At 37.0% G+C, this 23,467-nt stretch overlaps 4 protein-coding genes across 9 annotated transcripts in view; 2 read left to right on the top strand and 2 right to left on the bottom strand.

Annotated features, from left to right (window-relative positions):
• Positions 1-466: 466 nt before the first annotated feature.
• Positions 467-11,673, top strand: LOC106157057 (nonsense-mediated mRNA decay factor SMG9). Its single transcript, XM_013532556.3, has 13 exons — positions 467-607; positions 982-1,077; positions 1,494-1,680; positions 6,938-7,032; positions 7,230-7,342; positions 7,644-7,755; positions 8,036-8,131; positions 8,447-8,532; positions 8,768-8,862; positions 9,273-9,380; positions 9,636-9,743; positions 9,991-10,123; positions 10,509-11,673. The coding sequence occupies exons 1-13, from the start codon at positions 524-526 to the stop codon at positions 10,585-10,587; spliced, it is 1,392 nt and encodes a 463-aa protein (XP_013388010.2). The 5' UTR covers positions 467-523; the 3' UTR covers positions 10,588-11,673.
• Positions 11,674-12,032: 359 nt separating this feature from the next.
• LOC106177350 (uncharacterized) lies at positions 12,033-14,918 on the bottom strand. Its single transcript, XM_013560092.3, has 5 exons — positions 14,742-14,918; positions 14,324-14,386; positions 13,925-14,060; positions 13,340-13,479; positions 12,033-13,036 (listed from the first exon to the last, which is right to left on the bottom strand). Exons 1-5 carry the CDS (start codon positions 14,766-14,768, stop codon positions 12,662-12,664), a joined length of 741 nt encoding a protein of 246 aa, XP_013415546.1. The 5' UTR covers positions 14,769-14,918; the 3' UTR covers positions 12,033-12,661.
• A 138-nt stretch (positions 14,919-15,056) lies between these two features.
• On the top strand, positions 15,057-18,122 carry LOC106157063 (BOS complex subunit TMEM147). Its single transcript, XM_013532562.3, has 6 exons — positions 15,057-15,213; positions 15,508-15,649; positions 15,854-15,990; positions 16,528-16,612; positions 17,050-17,171; positions 17,483-18,122. The coding sequence occupies exons 1-6, from the start codon at positions 15,137-15,139 to the stop codon at positions 17,619-17,621; spliced, it is 702 nt and encodes a 233-aa protein (XP_013388016.1). The 5' UTR covers positions 15,057-15,136; the 3' UTR covers positions 17,622-18,122.
• A 142-nt stretch (positions 18,123-18,264) lies between these two features.
• Positions 18,265-23,467, bottom strand: part of LOC106177376 (protein Aster-B) — a 37,579-nt gene continuing 32,376 nt past the window's right edge. For 5 of the 6 annotated variants that reach the window (XM_013560124.3, XM_013560126.3, XM_013560125.3 and 2 more), the window contains 4 exons: positions 22,155-22,224; positions 21,801-21,914; positions 21,404-21,524; positions 18,265-20,651 (listed from right to left, as the gene is read on the bottom strand). In XM_013560124.3, coding sequence (XP_013415578.3) covers positions 20,577-20,651; positions 21,404-21,524; positions 21,801-21,914; positions 22,155-22,224 — 380 coding nt within the window. In that variant the 3' untranslated portion in view covers positions 18,265-20,576. The remainder of the gene's footprint in view (positions 20,652-21,403; positions 21,525-21,800; positions 21,915-22,154; positions 22,225-23,467) is intronic. The other variant, XM_087018265.1, reaches the window with a different exon arrangement.

Raw genomic sequence — 23,467 nt, 5'->3', positions numbered from 1 at the left:
CAAAGGATATATATTGAATTCTAGTGAATCTCACAAGTATACACACACTGCACATATGGTGAAAATTGTGCACGTTCTTATTGTGATTTATAGGTCTTCTTTAACATTGAAATATTTGTTAAGATGTCAAGGTGTATCTCTTTTTCCATTTTCATATTTTTGTTTTCAAATTATACCCTAGGGATTGAAAATTATCTTTTTCAAAGTATACATTGGAACAAACTAAGAAGTATTCAATTCATTTTAAGTGGACTGCTAACATCACAGACTGCTTTTGATACATAATTTCGCGGTTTGTTTGGCAAAGAAAATATTGGTAGGGACTATTCTAAAGCATTTGACCTATAGTGTCTAAACCGGTGCAAAAAAAAGGAAATGAAAGAAAGTTTAATATCATAGGTAATCCGTGCCCAGATTTTCACAGAAAGGAATATTAAGGCGTTAAACCGCTGTGCTCTGAGATGACACTTTCTGTCCTAAGATGGCGGCAATCTTGTGGGGCCATCTTGGAGCCTGACATGATATGTCTCCTGGCCTCAGCCAGTTTTATATGTGCATGATGGCGGATGAAGGTCCGAGAAGACGACGCAGAAGAGGTGGAAGAAAGGTGTAGTTTTGCTCCGTTTTGTCTCACTCCTTTAAATAATTAATGAAAAGTTAACACAAGAACATAGTATAGAGTGGTTTCAAGCATAAGTTCAGTTTGTCATTTTGTCGGCTAAAGGACTATCTTATCAAAACAGTTCCTTGACTGGGTATTCATTTTATGTATGATCATAATAGCCATAGTACATGAGTATTTTAATCAAGAAATGTATTATTATATATGTAGAAAATATAAATTGCAAAGTGCATTCAAGGTTTACTGTATGTGTTTGAAAATTTCCCAAAGTCCAGTCATTCAGCAATGAATGATATTTGTTTATACAGTAATTAGACATCTGGTTTAAATATATTATCATTCATTTTACTGCTGACTAGGAACGTGAACGTGATGTGAGTGCCTCTTCTACCAACTCCGCCTCAGGGGGAATCATGAGACCCCCCATCATATTAGCAAAGCCAAATGCTGACAGGGTGAGTAAAAGATGTTTGCTGGGATTCTCTCTCTCTCTCTCTCTCTCTCTCTCTCTCTCTCTCGCAAAGCAAAGCAAAGCAAAGCAAAGCAAAGCAAAGCAAAGCAAAGCAAAGCAAATAGTTAATTGATTGTGTGTGCTTTTTATGTTCTTGATAATCTTTAGTTTAGCATCAAAAGCCTTACTTGTTCTACTGAAAAAAGTGTGTGGCTCATCCTGTCAGTTACTAGTAGAGTTTCCAGATTGCCATTTAGATAAAGGTTTGTGGTCTACGTGTTCCCATTGTCAACTTTATCACGTACTGTAAGGAGAACCATTTTATGACAGTATGGTTAAGCTAAACAACATAAAAAATTGTCATTTGCTTGTGAATATAATTATAGAATGTCTAATTGCATGGAACCAATGTGTTTACAGCCTATAAATGATAACTCGAGAGGCCTAGACCAGCCGAGGCCTGTGGTGATGTTGAAGGCAAGAGAAGACAGCAGACCCTTGGTGACATCTACAAATACTGCAACACATAATATCCCAAGTCTTTTAGCAGGGGAACATGCTCCATCTCAACCTATATACCAGATACAGAAGAATCCTACATTGCTAGGTGTGTATTGGAAATGCATTGGAAAAAATCTGGATTTGGTGTTTATGAAATGTATATGTTGCGGGCAAAATTGAAATTTATGTTTCTCAGGGGGATTTAAATTCTGGCTGGTTTTCAATCCTTCCTATGACATATACACTGGCATATCCAAAATTTGATTTAATAAAGGTTGGAGGTGCATGTAATATGATGGCTCTTTACTGAGTCCAACGTGCCGGACTCTATTCAGGAGAGAGACAACAACAATGCGTCTGACTTCTACGAAAGTTTATTGTGAACTGCTAGGCTTGTATATACATGTACATTAAAAAGTATGAGGAACACCTGTTTACTTTAACAATGGCTGAGAACTGTCATCAAGTGTAATCTGTAGGTGACCAAGGGTCATTCAAAGAATGCCACTAATGGAAGCTTGTGAACTTTGATGACATTTACCAAAAACAAGAAGATAATGTTACATCTCCCTTTCTTCAATCAAATGTCCTGGGTGTTAACAGTCATAGTCTTGGTGAAATATCCCTGCACTGGCAATATGTGCTTGTTAGTCCTGCCTGTCAGATATGTGTATCCAATAGTGAACATATACTGTCATTGAAAAAATTCTTGATAAAGTTAAGTTCATATCCTTTTGTCCAAGGGTAATTTCCTCTAAAGTCTTATATATCACTTTGCAAAAATTACATAGATTCTATAATTTTTTGTTTGCAAACTCTGCCAGCTCGTGTTACATAGGGCTGGGGCGAATGACATTCATCTTTCTGAGGGGTTGATTTGACTTTAACTGGGGACTTAACTGGGGCATTTACAGCAGGCTTTGGGTGATCTGCTAGAATTTTAAGATCACTGGATTTATTAACCAGATTCTCAGTGCAAATAGGCACTTGTGGGTCAGTGTCATGAGGAACATTGGGCTCTTTTGTTTTGAGAATATGACGCCTGTTACGTCGATATATACCACCATTAGGAGCTTGTAAAACAAATGAATTTTCATTCACCTTATCAATGACATTGGCAGGTTTCCATAACTTGTCATTTCGCTGAAATCTGACTGACTCACCTACAGTTATAGGGGGAAGGGGTCGGGAACCATGGTCATAAAATTTCTTCTGCTTTTGACGACTTGAATCTATCTTATGTTTGACCTTTCCAGGATCAATGAACTGGGGACACAACTGTTGATTGGTGGCAGGTAAAACAGAACGCAACTGCCGTCCTTGTAATAACTGCGCTGGGGAGTATCCGATGTCAAGGGGGGACACCCTGTATTCCAATAAGGCCAAATTAGGGTCAGATTTATCAGACTTTGACTTTTCAAACAGTCTCTTTACAATTTGGACATATTTCTCAGCTAGTCCGTTGGACTGAGGGTAATTGGGGCTGGAGGTCACATGTTTGAAATCATATTGCTTGGAGAAATCAGTGAACTCCTGAGAGGCGTACTGAGGACCATTGTCTGAAATGACAGTTTCTGGGATTCCAAATCTAGCAAATATAACCTTTAACTTGCTGATTACCTGATAACTTTGAGTAGAGGTAAGTTGAGCTACCTCAAAGTATCGACTGTAATAATCAACTACAACTATAAAATCCTTTCCATCCCATGTAAACAAATCAGTGGCAACTGTTTGCCAGGGGTAATCAGGGATGGGGTGTGGCTGCAAAGGTTGTTTAGGGTTGTTATTTCTCTGCATGAGACAAATGGGGCACTTGGAAACAAAATCATTAATGTCACCTGACATGCCTGGCCAAAAAATTGCTGATCTGGCTCGTTTTTGGCATTTCTCTATTCCTTTGTGACCTGTGTGTATAGAATGCAGCATTTTCACCCTTAGTTTCTGGGGTACGATAACCTTTTGACCTTTGAGCAGTAGGCCATCAATGTAAGACAATTCGTCTCTGTGATTCCAAAATTCTATAATCTCAGAGGGGCAATCACTCCTTTTAACAGGCCAACCATTTAAAATGGTTTTACGCAAAGTTTGAAACTGTTCAGTTTGGTCAGTTTCTTGGCGAATTTCGTCTAACTTTCTATCACTAATAGGAATTTTTGAGAGCACTGCATGTACGTGTGCATCCATTCCTTTAGCGAGCTCTGGGTAGGTGTCTTTTACAAAATTGCGAGACAATGTGTCTGCAAGCGGTATCTGTGTACCTGGTTTGTAAATTACCTCCAGATCGTATCGCTGTAATTGTAACAGCATTCTCTGCAAGCGTGGAGGGGCTGTATTCAAGGGCTTCTTGAATATAGGAATTAAAGGTTTGTGGTCTGTCTCCACTACTACTTTACGGCCATAAACGTATTGGTGAAATCTCTTACACCCAAAAACTATCCCAAACATTTCTTTTTCTATTTGGGCATAGTTGATTTCTGATGTATTGAGAGCTTTGGATGCATAAGCTATGGGTTTTCCATCCTGCAACAGTGCAGCACCTAAACCATACTTAGAGGCATCAGTCTGTAAGGTAGTGACCTGGCTGGGGTCAAAATACGTTAACGTAGGACTTGGGGCCGCTGTGATTACCTCTTTTACTTCATTTAGAGCTTTCTCATGCTCATCGATCCAATGAAAAATCATGTCTTTTGCAAGTAACTTGCGAAGGGGGCTGGTAATCTCTGAAAGGTTGGGAGCAAATTTAGCTAGGTATGTCACCATACCCAGAAAAGTCTCTAACTCTTTCTTATTAGTCGGGGCTTTCATCTCCCTAATTGCTTTGACCTTTTCCGGGTCAGGCTCTAAGCCTTTTGATGTGATAATGTGACCAAAATATTTTACTTTAGTCACGCCGATTTCCATTTTTTCTCTGTTGAGTTTGATCCCACACTCACGTGACCTTTGTAGAACATTACGCAGATTTCGGTCATGCTGTTCTCTGTTTTTTCCAAACACTATGATGTCATCTACTAAGGCTATTACACCGTCAAGACCCTCAAAATTTTCGTCTACCCTTCTCTGAAACTCATCCTGCGACGATCTCAAACCAAAAGGCAGTCGCAGATATCTGTATCTACCAAATGGCGTATTAAACGTCGTAAGGTATGAGGATTCTGTGGATAGTTTAATTGTCCAATACCCTGACCTGGCATCCAACTTGCTGAAGTATTGAGCACCTGCTAACTGGGGTAATACTTCCTCTAACGTTCTAGGGGGGTAATGGGGTCTCAAAATAGCTCTATTTAGGTCTTTGGGATCCAGGCACACACGTACCTTACCTGAGCTTGATTCAGGCTTCTCAACAATCACTAGAGAATTTACCCATTCTGTGGGCTCTGTGACTTTACAAATCACGTCAAGCTTCTCCATACGCTCAAGTTCATTTTTGAGCTTTTCATGAAGTGCATGCGGCACTTTGCGAGGGGGGTGAACAACAGGAATTACGTCGGGATCAGTGTGAATTACACATTCACCTGGGAACAATCCTATACCCTCGAATACGTCTTTGTATTCATACAATATTTGGTCTTTACCAAACTTGGATTTGTTCAGATTTTGGCTGGGTTTACTAGAATCTCTTTTTCCGACCAGCTCTCGCTTCACATCAGCATCTACATCGCAAGCATACACTAACTTAATCAGGCACAAGTCCATACATGCTTTCAAACCAAGTATCGGTGAAGATTCTGTATCAACGACGTGAAACAGAAGGCCAATGGACTTTTTCTTATACTGACAAGTGAAATTTGCAGACCCTAAGTTTTTTAGTGAGTGACCATTATAAGCAGTAAGCTTCTGACTAGGAGGTTCCAGGTCGTCTACATGACCAATTGAGTCAAACACATGCTTGGGTAAAATATTCACTTGAGAACCTGTGTCAATCTTAAACTTAACATTGATCTTTGTTGGACCAATTTCTACATGGCAAAATGCTTGATCTAAACCCTCTGACGTGTCAATACTATCTACAATGAATTGTGAATCTGAATCAGAATCAGAATCGGGCTGATCTGGCAAAGCTTGCAACTCGTTAACATGTTTCTTAGCAATACTTTTGCGACACTTTTTTGCAAAGTGATTGAATTTCTTACAGTTATTACACTGTTTACCCTTAGCTGGACATCTATCAGTCTTGGCATGCTCGTAGCCACAATTGTCACACTCATGTCTGTCCTGCTTTTGCTGTTTCTTCTGTCTGTTCACATGTCTCCAGTTGCCTGTACGTGGAGGTTGTTTCTTAATGCTGCTGACCTCTTTTCCCATTGTCTTGAGTTGTTCCATTGAATACTCGTACGACTGGGCTATCTGCACGGCTTTGTCGAATGTCAGCTTGTCACCTTCATTTATGAGCTTTTCCCTCACTTTCTCTGATGAGGTACCAAATACGATCCTGTCTCGGATCATCTCTTCTGCATTTGTGTATGCACAGTCAACAGCAAGTGTCCGCAAACGTGTAATAAATTGTTCAACGGTAGATGCACCTTGAGTTTCATTGTTAAACTTGAACCGCGCGAAGATGGGATTCAGTTTCGGCTGCACATGGGCTTTAAAACGGTCATAATATGACTGCAGCTTGTCTGGTTCGTCCAGATTTGTCCAAGTTGACTTTATTTCTCTCCCCTTGTCTCCTATCCATAACAAGAGATAAGTCACCTTCACTTTCTCTTCCTTTTCCTTTAGTGGCCCATTAAAAATAAGTTCCACGAGACTGTGAAATTTTTTCCACTGTTCAGGAAGATTAGACGCACTCCAGTCCATGGAAGGTGTTGGGATACCAGTGAGTTCCATGCTAACAGTTAACACAATGTTAAAACTGCCACGGATCGTCACTGTTGCCTATGTCTGGCAACCACTTCTGACACCATGTAATATGATGGCTCTTTACTGAGTCCAACGTGCCGGACTCTATTCAGGAGAGAGACAACAACAATGCGTCTGACTTCTACGAAAGTTTATTGTGAACTGCTAGGCTTGTATATACATGTACATTAAAAAGTATGAGGAACACCTGTTTACTTTAACAATGGCTGAGAACTGTCATCAAGTGTAATCTGTAGGTGACCAAGGGTCATTCAAAGAATGCCACTAATGGAAGCTTGTGAACTTTGATGACATTTACCAAAAACAAGAAGATAATGTTACAGTGCAAGCAGGGAGACAGAATAGAAAAAAATTGCATATGATAAGAATTGATCTGATATAATGTAAAACATGAAACATGACGTAATTATAATGATACAGTATCATGATCTGTAATAGTCTCTCTCTAAACATACTTGACATGTGTCAAAAGATGATCGATAACATGATGTATATTACTCCAGACTCGGCACACCCCCGCCTGAATTTCACCCCAGAGATGAGCTCCAGCGTGAAAGTGATTGATGAAGGGTTCCAGTGGACTGAGAATGGAATGGAGGTAAGGGTTCGAAAACTGTTGCAAAATCTATTATGGATTCTTTTTAGAGAATTGGTAATTGTTTAAAGCTAAAACTATTATTTCCTGTTTTTACTGCAAAATCTTCTATGGATTCTGTGTAGAGAATTGGTAATTGTGTAAAGCTAAAACTTTGCCAGATTGAAATATTTAAAAGTCTGTTTTATGATTTTTTCCAGGTGCTGACAGATAACACTGATTTCTTTGTGATTGGTGTGTTGGGGTTGCAGGGTGCTGGGAAATCCACCATAATGTCGCTGCTAGCAGGAAACCAGCCATCAGATGAACACAAGTCAGTACCGTGTGTGTGTGTGTGTGTGTGTGTGTGTGTGTGTGTGTGTGTGTGTGTGTGTGTGTGTGTTTGTGTGTGTGTGAGAGAGAGAAGAAACAGAAGAAAAAGAGGCATTGAAAAAACTTTGATGGCATATCTTTATACATGTTCTGGTGATAATTTATAATTGTAAACTACATGTCAAATACGTATGTCAGCGACATGGCTCTGTATTGTCATACCAAAAAAAAGGGGGAATATTCATAATCACATTTGATTGAGGTGATATAAATATGTCAGTAATACACCATTGTTTCTCCAGGTCATACATATTCAAGCCACAGTCCAGAGAGGTCAGAGAAGTGTGTGGACACCAGACCACAGGAGTGGACATGTATGTGACCAGTGAGAGGACCATTCTCTTAGATTGTCAGGTATTATGATTGACTTACTGTATACAGTTTAATGTGGTCATACACTGCTCTCCTTGCCTTATTTACATTTAGAGAACTTAGATTTTCTCCAAGAAGCTCAAATAGGACACACAATTTTTAAATTGCCTTACTTGATACAGTTTAATGACTTACCTAGGTTGAGTGTATATTGATTGCTATAGTAATTTATGATTTATCTTTATTTTGCTGGCATGCATAAGTTCCCGAGATGAGGTACTTTAGCTTAGCTTTTATGGTAAAACAATGACCTTATTTCCAGCCTCTCCTGAGTGCCTCCATACTAGACCACATGGTCCACACAGAGAAAAAATATCCCTCAGAGTACAGCACTACAGAGAACTGTATAGAGATGCAGGTATGCTGTCATATATATATCAAGAAAGGTCAAAAGTCCTCCTTTGGGGAAAAATGATTTTTTTTCTAATAAAATATAAAAATGGATATCAATATAATACTGGGGAGGGACTTTGGTATGACAGATACACAGTTGGTGTCAATTTTTATGTTGATTTTATGATATAGACTACACTATAGTAAATTTTATTTTTTTAGTAATCTACAGCATCCTTTCCTCAGTGTAAAAATGTAAAAAATCTCTTTCAATGTGGAGAAAAAGAGGTCGGAAATGACAGAGATATATAATATTATTCTTTATTTTAATATTTCCCAGTCCCTTCAGCTGATGACGTTCATGATGACGGTGTGTAATGTGGTGCTGGTGGTACAAGACTGGTTCACTGATGCCAACCTCCTCAGGTACACAGCTTCTCCAATCTGAAGCCAAAATGCTGCCACATTCATTGCAGTAGCAGTGCAAAATTAGGTGTTTACCATAATTACCAGCAATATGTTTTTTTGTCATTTACCTTTTTCAAGTTTGATTGGTCAATGTGGTGTGAATTGAAATTGATTTCATAAAGTGTCATTTGTCAAAATGAACTTTAAAGATATGTTGATTTGTGTTTCATGGAAGTCTTTCTGTTTGTTTAAGATTATTACAGACAGCAGAAATGCTGAAACCCCCGACCCCCTCTCCTAGTCATGACATCCCACCAGATGATACTCCAGAGTATTATCCACATATAGGTGAGTATAATGTGAGTAGGTTTTTCTCCTAGTTATGACATCCCACCACACACACACACACACAAGTACAGTGGGAGCATATTATCTTCCAATCTTCTCAGTAAGAAATATGTAGGGAAATATTAGATGAGGCATTGTGTTTAGCTGTCTTCAAGTGCCAGTGTTGTTTGTAAAAAGAGTTATATATATATATATATATATATATATATATATATATATATATATATATATATATATATATATAGTCATTGGAATGTGGAGAAGTATTTGGTGTAAAAGGTTTATTGTCTGCTTTTTCACATTGTCAATCTAACCTGTTGGATATCTCTGCTATAAGTATTCCCAAAGCATCAATTTTTTTTACCTTTTGAAGGGTTTGAATATTAAACTAAACTTCTGCTCTGTTTCAGTTTTTCTGAACAACAAGGCAAGCAGGCAAGACTTTGGTCTAGATAGCTACGATGAGATGCAAAAAATCCTCAGCAAAGCTCTGCAACATTCAAAACTTAGGTGTAAGGGTAAGTAAGCAGACCAAATATATAAGTTTATATATAAAACGGTTATAGATTAAAGCAAGCTAAGTGAAATGCTCTCAAGTTTGACATAAATATGAGTAACTTTGTGCAAAAGATTATAACAATATATCTTTGCAAAATATATTTCCCTGGGTTAGAATTTCATAATGGACATCAAATTGTAGCTCAAATGATTGCAAAGAAATATATCATGTTAGAACAAAAATAATTTGTTAATTTAACTATAACATATTTTAGGTTCTCTATCAATGACCAGTAGCAACATGTTCCCAGGTCACAGCCAGGGTCAAAGGTCAGAGGTCAACCTCTACCTCTTACCAAGTATGCAGGGTACCAAAGAACAAGGTAAGTGTTCCTCTAGCTCCTACTTGTCACGGGAAATGTTTGGAGTAGAGCCACTTAGTTTGGAGTACACATGGCCTCTAGGTCAAATTGGTGTCAAATTGGCAATGATTTTACACTTACCTGGTTTAGATTTATTTCTGAGATCACAGGGGGTTTGTTTATATCTCACATTTGAAAGTTATAACAAAGCAAGGAAACATTTTAAGTAATAGCACAGTAAAGATGAATATTTCATCTGTTATTCCAGGTAACATCCTGACCCTCCTGCCAGAGTATAGAGGCTACCCTAGTTTTGAACTTCTCATGAAGACACTGAGAAACCAGCTGCTCTCCATGTCGCGTAGTCTCATCACCAATGTCACCATATCTGAGAAGTATTGGTAAGACATATTTAATGAGGAGATCAGAGAAATTGTAACTGTGTAATACTTGTGGAAGTAGGTAGAATTTATGCAGTGTCATTTATAAGAGTTTATGAAAGATCAGTCAGGTGATTTTCTTTATACGTAACCTGCCTCATTTGGTAAATGAAGCAGTATCTTGAATGTAGGTCCATGATGGAATGTACAGTTTTATGTGAAAGGCTTGGGTGATTTAGAATGAAAAAGAAAAATTATATTTGTTCGATATACTTATTATTGTTGTAGTGAACATTCAGTTACTTGGCTCAAACAAGAAATTATTTATCAAGAGTGGCCCTAGAATGTTACATGCTGAATATGTAGTAGTATTTTTTCCTTTAATTGACACCATTCTCTCTTTCAGGTTTCATTATGCTAACAAGGCATGGGAGAGCATAAAGAAGTCTCAGTTCCTCTCAGAGTACAACAGGCTCCTGCCTTGATGTCACACAGTGACTTTGGCAACCAATATCATGCATAGTTACCGTGGACAAACTACCGTGGAAACCATGTTGCTGCTCAGTTACCATGGACCAGTTGCCATGACAACCATATGTCTGCATAATTACCATTAACACCCAAAGTGCTGACAGATGTTCAGTTCATATGAATCAAGGTAGCTACCAGAATGTTTCAGATTTATTTTCTGGGAACTCAGGCAGTGGTTGTAGGGTTGTGCAGTCACAGTGAAAAATTGTTCATTTTTGATCAAAAATGAACAAAACATTTTCCTCCTGCGAGAGACTGAAAAGTGACTGCCATGGTGCTACTTTGTAATGTATCCATGGATACAAAATTGCCAATCAGTTGTTAAATCAGACATCTTGGTAAGTGAAAAACTATAACATCAGCTGTGGAGAAACGGTGGCATAACCGTCAGTAACCAGTTAAAGTGAGGCAGAGGTAATTTTGATGAAAAGTGGCCTGAACCTTTGGAAATAATTCTATATTAGAGAGAAAACAGTGAAAGTAAAAGATTTGTGGAATACATGTACCTGCATTAAGTCCGTTGGATCATGTCCACTTACTGTTGTTTGTCAGTAGGTTACACTAGTGGGCTTGATTTGGTCTTAAAGTGCAATTTAAGTTCACAAATAGTCTTACATGATCTTAAACCATGAGTAAGGCCATTTCTGGTCTGACAGCCAATTAAGTTATCTCCCCTTACACATTCTCCTATTGTGAGCAGAGGTGTTATCTATTGTGAGGGGAGGCATCCCCCCATTGTGAGGGGAGGAAACTGCTTGACCACTTAAGTACATGTTAGATCATTTTTTATCTTAAAAGCAGATTCAGTCCATTTAAGACTACTGCTGTAATGATTAAGAAGATAAGATCACTTGTGAACTTAAATTGCACTTTAAGACCAAATCCAGCCCACTAGTGTTACTTGTGGTGTGTAGGAAAAAGATTGTTGGTTTTTACAGATTGTCAAGGAAAATGAGCAAAATATCAGAGAATTGGACTTTTCATTTCTGAACTCCTGCCTAAGGCACATGTGTCAAAATAAAGAATCTTTTTCCAGTTCATGCCCCTGTTTTCATGTTTTGTGAGTGAGGGGTTATCTTACATGTACAACACTTACCTTGCCAATGGAATGTGAAATAAGATAGTAATTATGGCCAATGTTCTTGAGGTATAACTGTAAGAATATTAGGAGAGCTTTCTAATTGGGAAAGTAGACCAGGCATTCAAGATTTTGATCCAAACTTTACAATTATAATAACATTTTTCAAACAAATAATTAAATAGTTATTAAATAATTGCTAATGTAAAGACAACATTGGTTTGAATTGGTAAAAGTTTGATCAATGAGATAATTTCACATAGGGAGAAATTTACTACTTGCTTTTATAACCAACATCAGTTGAAAATATGATGAACAAAATTTTTGTTTTTGTAGAATATTTATTAGAAATTTGCGATTGGATTGTTGGCACAAATATCTGCGGAATAGACACAGCAGTGGCAACAACTTTATCAACAACAGTTGATTTGGCATAAGTAGATAATAAAAGTAAATTATTTAATTTCAATATATTAAAAGACCATCTACTTTGTAAAATTCAACACCAAAGAAAAATCTGAAAAATTTACCTCTATTTGTGTGTGTGCCTTATCTTTTACTATTGTCATTATTTTTAAAATTGTTTTTAAATATTTTTTGGTTTAATGGCACAGCACCAAAAATTGAGTAATTTAAAAATAAATCATTAAGGCAAATTTTTCAAATAAAAGCAGAAATCAACTAATAATGACTTAATTCCTAAATCTATACTGCTAGGAATAAGAACAACTGTACAATATACCATTTCAAGATGAAATTCATTGGACGTTACTATCGCCAGTCTCACATGATAATACTGTTTTACTTCAAAAGCTTTAAGCAAAGGAAGGAAGAATCTGTACAAGAGTATTTGTATATGAAAGAATGATGAACTGATCAATAAATGATAATCCCAGTCATTGATGAATTGAGTTTTTTCTCTCTACAACAGTCCATATGAAAACCACCACTTAAGCCACTAGGGGCTCATTCACCTTGTTTGGTGGAGTGTCAGGACGAGCCCCTGTTTTTGGTTGTTGTGCATCCCAATCTGGAGTTTTCACTGGGGTTTTTCTTTCAGGGGTCTTCATCTTTGGAGATCGTAGCATTTCTCTGGCAACAGGTGTGGGAATTTTTGCCATAACAGGGGTGGCCAGTTTTGGCTCTGGGGGAATGTCTTTAGGAGCGGGTGGTGTGACACGGACAGGGGTGGTGCGCGTCATGATGGCAGGGGGCGTAGGACCTTTGGCGCCACTGCGTGCAATATCATTCTCTGCGCTGTCCTCTAGATGTGTGGGCTTATCGTCAGGTACTTTCTCTTTGCCTGATACAACTATGTCCTCATGCTGGAAAAGTCATATTTAAATAAAGTAATTGGTGATATTATCAATCAATATTTTACTATTTATTATCTTAATTCACAGTAATAAGAATTAATATTCATATTTCAGAGGGTGGGCCAATAAGAATTTCTTATGCATTTTCAATCTTTACATTAACTAGATAAGGAAAACATGATTTATTAGTCATTTTAAATTGTCTTATTTCACTTTATTTTTCATTACACAATTTCTACAGTAAATTTCCAGATTAAACTTGACCATATGTGTGTGTGTGTGTATATATATATTGTATTTTGAAGTACATACCCTGAGAGGGCCTGGAGGAGTGGGAATTTTGGGTGGAGCCTTGAGTGTGCCCTTGATGACCAAATCCCCTTCACCTTTTAATTTGTGCAGCTTCTCTTGGGCGTAGGTGGACCTGGCAGTGGGGTTGGTCATCTTATTGCCTGAAAACAAGGATGACACAGATGACTGACCAGTCTCTCAATACAGAAGTATCATAAATTGAAAATAAGTAAGTACACACCTCCAAGGTCAGTTCATAAGGTATCCGAACGAAAATATAGGTAATTTATCATATAATTCTAATATCAGAATTAAAAGCTTGAACTTTAAAATTGCTTAAGCATTGAGCAGTACTATGTGCTGTAAATGACGCAGTAAATATACCAAAGAGATAAGATACAAGGCAACCACTACTGTTTAAAACTAAATTTACGATTAAAAGCACCAGTTAGCCTCAAAGTGTGCCCCCCCCCCCAAATAATAACATTTCTCTTAGCTAGCATGTAACACCCCCCTCCTCTCTCTCGATTTCTCTCTCTTTCAATAAAATCCTGGATTCACCCTGAATATGACTACAATAAAGGCAACACAGGAGAGATGTCTTACCTGGTATTTTAAGTGGCATGTCCCATGTCCCAACAAATGTCCCCCAGGGTGATTCTCCACTCCTCCTCACTCCAGGGAACAGGTGCCCTCTGTCTGTGGCAATGATCTGAGTGAAACCATCCAAAGACTTGGGTCTCTGTTGATAAAAAATAATAATAATAATAAAATGAAATTAATTCATTCAACCTGGGGGACTTGAACACTGTCTTCTTCGTGTCATGTGATGTAAAATTTTTAATACAAGAACTTATGAAAATTCTGCATGGCCACTTGTGTAGATATCATTATAAAAATCACCAAGGTGCTAAATTATTTATTTATTTATTTATTATTTTGTGTGTATGTGGGGGGTCTTAATAAAGAAATAGATGATACTGGTACAAGATATACAATACCTACCTGTCTGTGTCGCTTTGCTACTTCCCAGTTCTGTAGCCTTTTGGGATCAAAGGCCTGTTCATACTAAAGTATAGAAATGATATACATATAGACTCTATTGCTTAAGAACTTCAGCTATGTAGTGTGTAAAATAAAAAAAACAATACGAGTTATCAAATAAAGACAAGCATATGTGACAAATGCTTTATTCATGTTTTTGTCAGACAAATTTTTATGACTGTTAAATAAAATTTGAGATATCCCTTCCCGACTTGTACAAAATTTGAAAATATCCGGCACAATTTACACGATGATATGCCTATCAGTATAAACTGGCATGGGCAGCCGGCAAATAATTTTGTAGCGTAAAATAGCAAATATAAATCATTTCGTAGTTCAGCATTTTTCAAATATCTTATTATTGTCTTGTTATACATACCTGATTACCGCTAAAATGCAGCGCCATAGCTGTCACCTAAAATTTACTTTTTTTATCGGGAGATACTGGAGGCTCAGTTGTTTATAAACCAACCCCCGCGTGTTAAAGCATCAGCTGTAAACAAACAATAGTTTCCAGGGAGGAAAGTCTCGCACATCTGGAGAAATTTCGAGACTGCTACGCGGTAAATGAAACTAAACACATATATTAATAAATTAGTCTACCAAAATACAATATAATATAATTAGAACAACTGAAAAAGTCAAAACATGTAATTTTTATGATAATTAGTGGCACTAAAACCCTAGGAATAATTGTTAAAAATCGCTGCGGTGTTATTAGTAACCTTGACCTTGCCGGAGTCGCATGTCGATATTTCCATTTTCTTCCGCAAAATGACACTATTTCATTTTCTTAATTGCCTCGCTTTATCGTATGTGCCGTATATGATAACGTACAAGTGCTCCGGATTGTAAGTAACCAATTTATGGGTAGTTATCTCACTTACTTACTCATTAAAATTTGGACACATTTACTTTGCCTAATGAAATTTACACCAAATCAATTGAATGTGGCAATGTAATTTTGCAGTTGGCTATAAATTGGCTGTAACGTGCTAAAAGTAGGTTCACATATTATTGAGATATGGTTACTTTTTACAATTGGCTTGTTTCTTTTAAAAAGCCACGAATAAAAGTAAGATGAAGATCTCACACTGTATCTTGACGAGGTTACTAATTTGTTCATCTTTTTTCTCTCTCTCAAGAGCGGAATACAGTGCTTTTTGGAAATGTGTGCAAGCGGGAGTGGCCTACATGATAACTCAGTTATGTAAAATGCTGGTACTGGCAACATTTTTTCCTGCCACGGAGCTTTCTGGTGCTGCTGTAGGATTTGACGTTGTAGGGGTGAGCTTTTTTTATAATTTATTTTATTGTCAAGGCAGTGCGCTAAGTTTATGAAATAGTATTTTTCGTTAGGTATGCAATGGATTTAGACCCTTGTTTCTTAGCTTGTCTGGTTTTTAATAACTTATTTCCTGAATTTTGTGAGCCATTTTAGCCCATTTGAGCCAGGAAAGTTTGAAACAATAGATCTACAATATATTTCAGGAGTTCTTGAAGTCTACCATAGACTTAGCAGACTTAGTTGGAATCCACTTAGTGATGACCAGAGTGGCAGGCAAAGGGCAGCTCAAGTTTATGATAGCCAGCATGGGGTGGGCTACTGCAGAACTTATTGTCACACGGTATGAGCCATTTTTTAGTCTAAGCCCGCATTTACAACGAGTTGAGCCATGGCTTTACAAATCCTGGAACTAAATATGGCAGACGTACATGAAAGAAAAACCGCCTAATCTTTTAATAGTCTCTCCGCCTCTCACACGCCTCCCCATGCGTCATCCCTGCGGGGGTACAGTCATTAAATTTCGGCTCCATTGGGACGACACATGGGGAGGCGTGTGAGAGGCGGAGAGACTATTAAAAGATTAGGCGGGTTTTTCTTTCATGTACGTCCGCCATATTTCGTTCCAGGATTTGTAAAGCCATGGCTCAACTCGTTGTGAATGCGATCTAAGGCCAGTCCAGCTATGATGGCATATTTAGTAAAAAAAAATTTTCTGTATGTTTTGTGATTATGATTCCTAATATTCCCAACTGCTGGGTAAGGCACACAACGTAACTCACTTACATTAGAAACAGATAGAGTAATAGATTATTTCAGCTTATATGTGATAATTTTACCACCCATTTTGTGTTAAGAGAATAGATGTTGACCTTTGCAGGTGCCTCCCTCTATGGGTGGGAGCCAGAGGAGTGGAGTTTGACTGGAAGTATATACAGATGAGCTTTGACTCTAATATCAGCTTGGTAAGTAGTTCAATTCAAACTCTTATGGATGTAGCTGGTTGATGCAGATCTAATTGTTACCTTGTTAGGAACTATCTCAGTGTGATTATACTGAAAGGGTTGACAGAAGAGGAGTGGCACAAACCCCTTGCCCCCCCCCCCCCTCCCCCCCCCCCCCCCCCCCCCCCACACACACACACACACACACAGGAGTTGCTTTACTTTGTCACTTTTCAACCTCTTCTTACAGACCTAGTAGACACTGAAGATATATTTTAACAAATATTTGATATTTTCTTATTTCTGTTTTTCTTGACATGCACTGTATTATCGTGGATACAGTCCTCTATAAAATATTCAAACTTCACAAAGAACTGTTTACACATATTAGTACTGATGTATTTCTGTTGCTCTTTTAGTTGCCATATTGTCATAAAGTTCCCTTCCTTTCTCTCCAGGTTCAGCATATTACCACTGCTGCTCTGGTGTGGCTGTACAGTAGAAATGATCTCAACAAAGCTCATGTTCCTGTGGTGATGCTTTTACTGGCACTGAGTTGTTATAAGCCACTGATTGTTGAGTAAGTGTAAAGCTTGGGTTTTAATCTCATATGTATCATCTACTTAAAGTATATTCTAATGAAAGTGTCAGGTTATTTTTTTGGCAGAAAATAGAAACCCAACTGGCGATGGAGTAAAAACACTGTCTTCCAAATTCGGATTTTATTTTTGTCAAACAGGTAACAAAAGTAATGAGAAGTCGGATATGAAATAGTTATTGTCCCACAATGGTCAAAGATACATTCATGTGAAGAATTACATTTATTTGTCTCTTTTGAGAGATACGGAATAGCAGCAGTAGATATTCATATAGTATTTTTATCAATTGTAGGATACTTATCCATGCTGTTGGACTGGGGTCATGGACTCTACTTCTGGCCAAGGTGCTTTTCACGTCCTGTGTAGGAGTAATTGCCCTCCAGGTTTACCTGGGGCTTTCCCAGGGAACATATACGAACTCATATAACTGAGATTAGAAAGCTGATGGATAACATGATCAGGAAAAGGGCTGAAGAAAGGACTGTTAGAGGACCCAAACTGACACTGGTCGGAGTTTTGTTTGATTGCAGGATGTGTATGTAAAAACCCACCCCGTGACATTTAATTTATAAACCGAGGGTGTCCGACTTTTCTCAGTGTGGGGCAGAGCATGGGGCAGGTTTCAAAAGGGGGCCCAAATTCTATGGCATCAATGGCCAAAGTAAAAGGTGTATGAGATTATGAAGCATGCACATTTCAAGTTTGTGATACAGAACTAGAAAGGTTATCAGATGTGTATCGCTGGGTGTACATTTAGGAGTAGTTGTGTAAAAATAATATAAGAATATTAAACTAATGACCAGTAATTAAAGTAATATGAGCAAAAAATCTAGTAAAGTGCAGGGTGACACCAATGGCAAAGGAAAAGCAGTTAATGGCTATGTCTTTTGAGACATTATGTGTGTGTGCATAATAAAAGTGTTCACAAACTATGTCTTTTTTACATGTTACAACATAATCCACACTTGTAAAACTAGATTTTAAGATGTAACATCAATTTCTAAAGATCATAACCAACTCTACAGGCATTTTCACTACAAAGTTTTCCCTTAAAAACAGAACTAGACACGAATGTAGTTATTAAATATTTCTTTATTTTCTTGAGTCTGACCCATTTTGAAATGGCATTCAGTTTTCATGCACTCATCCTTATAACAATCTCGTGTTCACAACCAATAAGAGCTACTGTAACAACAGACACTGAAAGTTGTACCTTCTGCAACTGGTTGTTGATACTGATATAGTGAAAAAAAAATGCAACTACAATAAATTAAACTTTACCGTTTTTTTACAAAGTTGATCGTTTTTTCATTGGAACTATTTACAAGTTAAATATTTTAATTTCTTTGTCTTCTGAATGACAGCTCAACTGCAGCAAAAGGTTGGAAATCATACTCGAGAAAAAACTTCAGTTCTTATCCAACATAAAACCAGCATTTTGTCATGCATCCCTCTGTAAGAGTACAATTTTATAATATAATACATTTTAAATGGAATATTCTATTCAGCAATTGCCAACTACATAAACAGTATATAACATATCTTTATGATTATCTACATATATCTTCATGTTATCTCAATACTGATTTTCATACTTATGATTGTGCCACATTGTTTATATGTTTACAAGATGTTTTCATTTAACAATTGTGGTGGGCATGTCATTTTGAAGAGAATCTGAAAGAAAAGTAATGTATCCTATATATACCAACTTTTATTTTAATTTTGGTGCGATTTGCTTATAACCTGCCTGGACAGTTCAAGTTTCCACATCTTATTGACATTCTACAGTTTTGGCCAGCTACAATTCTTCTTATTAATATAAACATCAAATAGAAGATGACATGGCAAAGGGCTCGAGATCACAAAAAAAAAAAAAAAAAATCAAGTTCATCAAGTTTGACTGCAAATATCTAAATTTTAGACATTCTGAGACAGAAAGAAAGAGAGACATCTTAATTAGCATGTTGAGTAGAATGCCCTGCCTATTCCTTAACTTCATGCTCATTAAAGACAGCATGATTATACAGGTTTATATTTGCAACACTAATGGACAGGTACCTTACAAACATCTCAAGATGCATAGCCAACAGTTTCCAAGTGGGGTTCTTTTTCTACTCATAGAGCCCAGATCAAACTTTTCTTCAGAGTGGACCGAAAGCATTAACTTCAGATGTTTCACACAATTTCTTCAGTTGGCTAAATAATCATGCCATTACATCTTTGGATCTATGTAAGATTCTATATTCAAATCTATAACACCTCAACACGCTTGGACGTCTTGTGATTTCTAGTATATTAAGACACAAGCCTCCTCCTGATGGACATAGGACTATTTTTAGGCAGGATTTGAACTTTTTTCTTTTCCTTTTCCTTAGTATTTCTTATATGTGGCATCCTCCTCAGCTACACATGGTAAACTATCAGTTTACATCACAATGATGCTAGCTGGATTAATAAATCCCATTTCAAGCCAATAATGTAAGTTTTTTTATAACACAATAAATCTAGAACTAACAAGACCTTTCCTTTCAGGCAATAGATAAATTGCAGTACAAGTAACCCATCTACTAGGGATGCTGACAGAGAATGGATTTCTTGAAGCTTATTAGCTGAAAAAATATCCTTATCAGCCCTTTGTTGCTCCTGCTGGCAGGACTTTTTTTAACTTGGACATAATGCCCTTCGAATCCCAGTCTACCTACTCATTAATGTCATTGACAACAACTGGGAACAGTGCATTGTACATTACACTAACACATTTAAACTTGATCGTTTTATATCAGGTGCTATATCACAATGACTCTTTATATTATAGTATTCAATAAATAAGAGACTAATGCACAGTTTTTATACTCATTTTCACTACTCTTCATTCGTTCACTTTTTCCCCCACATCCCCATGTCAGGGCCAATGCGGCACATTTTGCATTTCCTATCTTATAATATGAGTAAATATCTCATCCTCAAAAACTGAACTTCTTGATATGGGACATCACAAACATCACTTGAACACTTCATGGGGCACTGAAGCTTTACACATACCGGTATGAGGAATGATGTTTAACATCACTTTAAATCCTTCCACCTTCAGTGCATTAGGAGATCAAATATGTCTATTTTCCTTTTCCTTTTAGGTGTTGACATTACTATCTAAACGTGAAAACGGTGCCAGTGTTAGAAAAGAGGCTGATGGTTCCTATTTTTCATCTATATAGTGTAGGGTCTTCAAAATTTTCTTCAGAACTTGCTGTATTTTTTAAGGTTGCTTGCATGGGACCCAATTTTGGTCCAGCCACTTGAGATCCATGCATGTGCCGAGACGACAAATACTATTGGTTCGCTTTGATCACCTTTTGCTCAACTATTCAATAGGAAAAGACATCTCATGCTGGCTGATCCACTTTGGAACTGTACCTTGCTGATAGGCTCTGCTGCAGGACTTCTAAGTTGCTTTTCATCTATGAAGAGAAAAAAAAGGTCATTCTGAGAATCTTTTTGAACTGCACATTGTTCCAGTGATTGTGTTTATCAATCAAAATGAAAATAGTTCAAGATTTAAAGGTTGATTTTAAAATGTTTTTTGTTACTTACATCTCATGACATTATTGAAGATATAAAATACTTTTGTCCTTTCATGAAAATAAAAACACTAGAAAACTTCTATGAGTAACTCCACAACCACACAAGTTTAGCTGCAGAGTTGGACACAGTTATAATTAAGCACTGTTTGCAAGAAAGAAGGGTACTTAGTTATGTCAGCAGAACTGCACCAACTTGTGACTCACACTAGTGGGCTAGATTTGGTCTTAAAGTGCAATTTAAGTTCACAAGTGATCTTACACGATCTTAATCATTACAGCAGTAGTCTTAAAATGGACTGAATCTGCTTTTAAGATCAAAAATGATCTAACATCTACTTAAGTGGTCAAGCAGTTTCCTCCCCTCACAATGGGGATACCTCCCCTCACAATAGAGGACACCTTTGCTCACAATAGGAGAATGTGTAAGGGGAGACAACTTAATTGGCTGTCAGACTAGAAATGGTCTTACTCATGTTTTAAGATCTGTAAGACTATTTGTGTTCTTAAATTGCATTTTAAGACCAAATCAAGCCCACTAGTGTCACCTTGTGTCAAAATGTGTGTGTGTGTGTGTGTGTGTGTGCGCGTGCGATGTATAAACCAACTTCTTGTATGATACTGTAGCTCACCTCTCCCAGTAATAAGACAGAAGTGTCCAGTATGGACTTCCATTTGTCTATCTCCGCGTCATGTAAGTGCTGTTGCTGACGTAACAGTTTCACCCACTGTTCTTGTGACTTCGGATAACTGCTAGATTGTGAAAAAATGTCTTTGTTAAATAAGTGTAATATATAGAACAATGAAAAAGCAACTAAATATAGGTAACTGCAAAACAAAGTGTCACATGTTACACACTGTAGGTAGGGCACCTGCTCTGCACAAGGGAAGGGAGCACCACTGAGTTTTTTAAAATCAACCTTTTAGCTCATGTGGCAACATACTATAAAATTAAATATTCTGCAATTTCCACTGGTGCTAATTTCCAGAGTTGCACCACTAAAGTCAGAAAAAAATCTCTATGCCTACCTGAGGTGTGCCAGCTCTTCCTCCGTGTCCCCAATATACAGGTTGGAGGCCACCCCCTCTAGAGTCCACATCTTGTAGAATAACATGGCATTGAACAGCAACAGTACTGATAACCTGTAATACACAGTTATGATATACACCACAACTGATTTATGGTATGGCATGGCATGGCATGGTATGGTATCATATTTTGTTATGTATCCACCCTTTATCCAATATTTAACAATTTCAACCAAAATTGTGCTTTCAGAATTCTCAATTTGTAATCCTCTTATAAATAAAACACAGTTTCAGAAATTTGACCAATTGGTTTTGCTTGTATTAAGAGTACTACAAATGCCATAATGTACTTACACCACAGCCAGTAACTTGACCATGGATTCCACATCTGTCTTCATGAACTTGTCCAGGTCTGTCCCTGGAGCTGGAACAAGATAATTAACTGGTAAAATTTATATTTACATATACATTGTTTATAGGTTTAAAAACTGATCAACATCAGCAAAAAAATAAAAAATAAATAAATAAATAAATAAATAAAATAACTCCATTAAAGGAAATCATCCTTGGTAGCCTAAAATGAAGCTGTCAACACTGTGGTGCATACACAACTTGAAATAGTCTGAAAATCTGTATAAAACTCTTCAGTGATGAAGGTGAAATTCTATTTACTATACTGGGAATGTAGTTAGAAAGCAATACATAAGTGACATGCAAAACATTAAGAATTTGTAGTGTTGTTATTCAAGAGAACTTGAGAGAAAACAAACATAATATGCCATAATATTGTATATCCATCATGGATAAATTGTCAGCTTTCATTCATTTCTGACTGTGTTTATTTATTTCCTAGTTTATTATAAATTATATCCCCTAGTCTGACGTTTGTTCTGCCCCCCCCCCCCTTTCAAATCCTGCAATATCTCACTTGATTTTACGAGAGTTGAGACAGTATATGTTTTGGATAATATTACAATTTATCAATCTTGTTTTAATAGAGTGTAAAATTATCTTAACTCACTACTGTTTGTAGATCAAAGTCAAACAATGTCACATCTCTTTGAACATCAAAGCAAAAACCACTCCCTGACAACCAAACTATATATTTTAGATTGATAACTAACAAGTAAAATACATCAAAAAACAATTCAATAAATCTAGTACAAATTGGATAGTATAAATATATCAAACCACTGTGATTCTCCATAGTTTAAACAACAATATCAATTTAAGTCCTGTTTCCCTTCAGACTGGAAGTTGATAGAAGGAAACCATCTTCTTGTAACCATCAATTGGCCACCTCCCTCCTCAGTGAAAGTTTCCTTTGCTAATAATCAATACACCAGTAAATGCTATATCAAGGCTTTCAATCTCTTAACCTCAGTGAAGAGATATCTATCCATATCACGTTATATCTTAAATGGTGACGTGTTCAAAATATCCAATTGTAAATCTTATGACTAGCAGTAAACCCTGGAATAATCTAACTGCACGCAAATTTTACCAAGCGTGATAAGCTATCTCAGATAAATAAAAGCAGTAAAAAGCAAACTAATACATGTTTGCACCTGGGCTAGGTTCTACTTAAATAAGTCAAACTGACAGTAAGTAAATTCTTACTTAACATGAAATGCTTTATCAGATAAAAGAGACATATAGAGAAACAT

Source organism: Lingula anatina, chromosome 7, assembly GCF_051362555.1.
Source record: "Lingula anatina isolate TDL-2025a chromosome 7, LinAna3.0, whole genome shotgun sequence".
In the NCBI taxonomy this organism is placed as follows: Eukaryota; Metazoa; Brachiopoda; class Lingulata; order Lingulida; family Lingulidae; genus Lingula; species Lingula anatina.
This window is presented reverse-complemented; position numbering and strand designations above follow the sequence as displayed.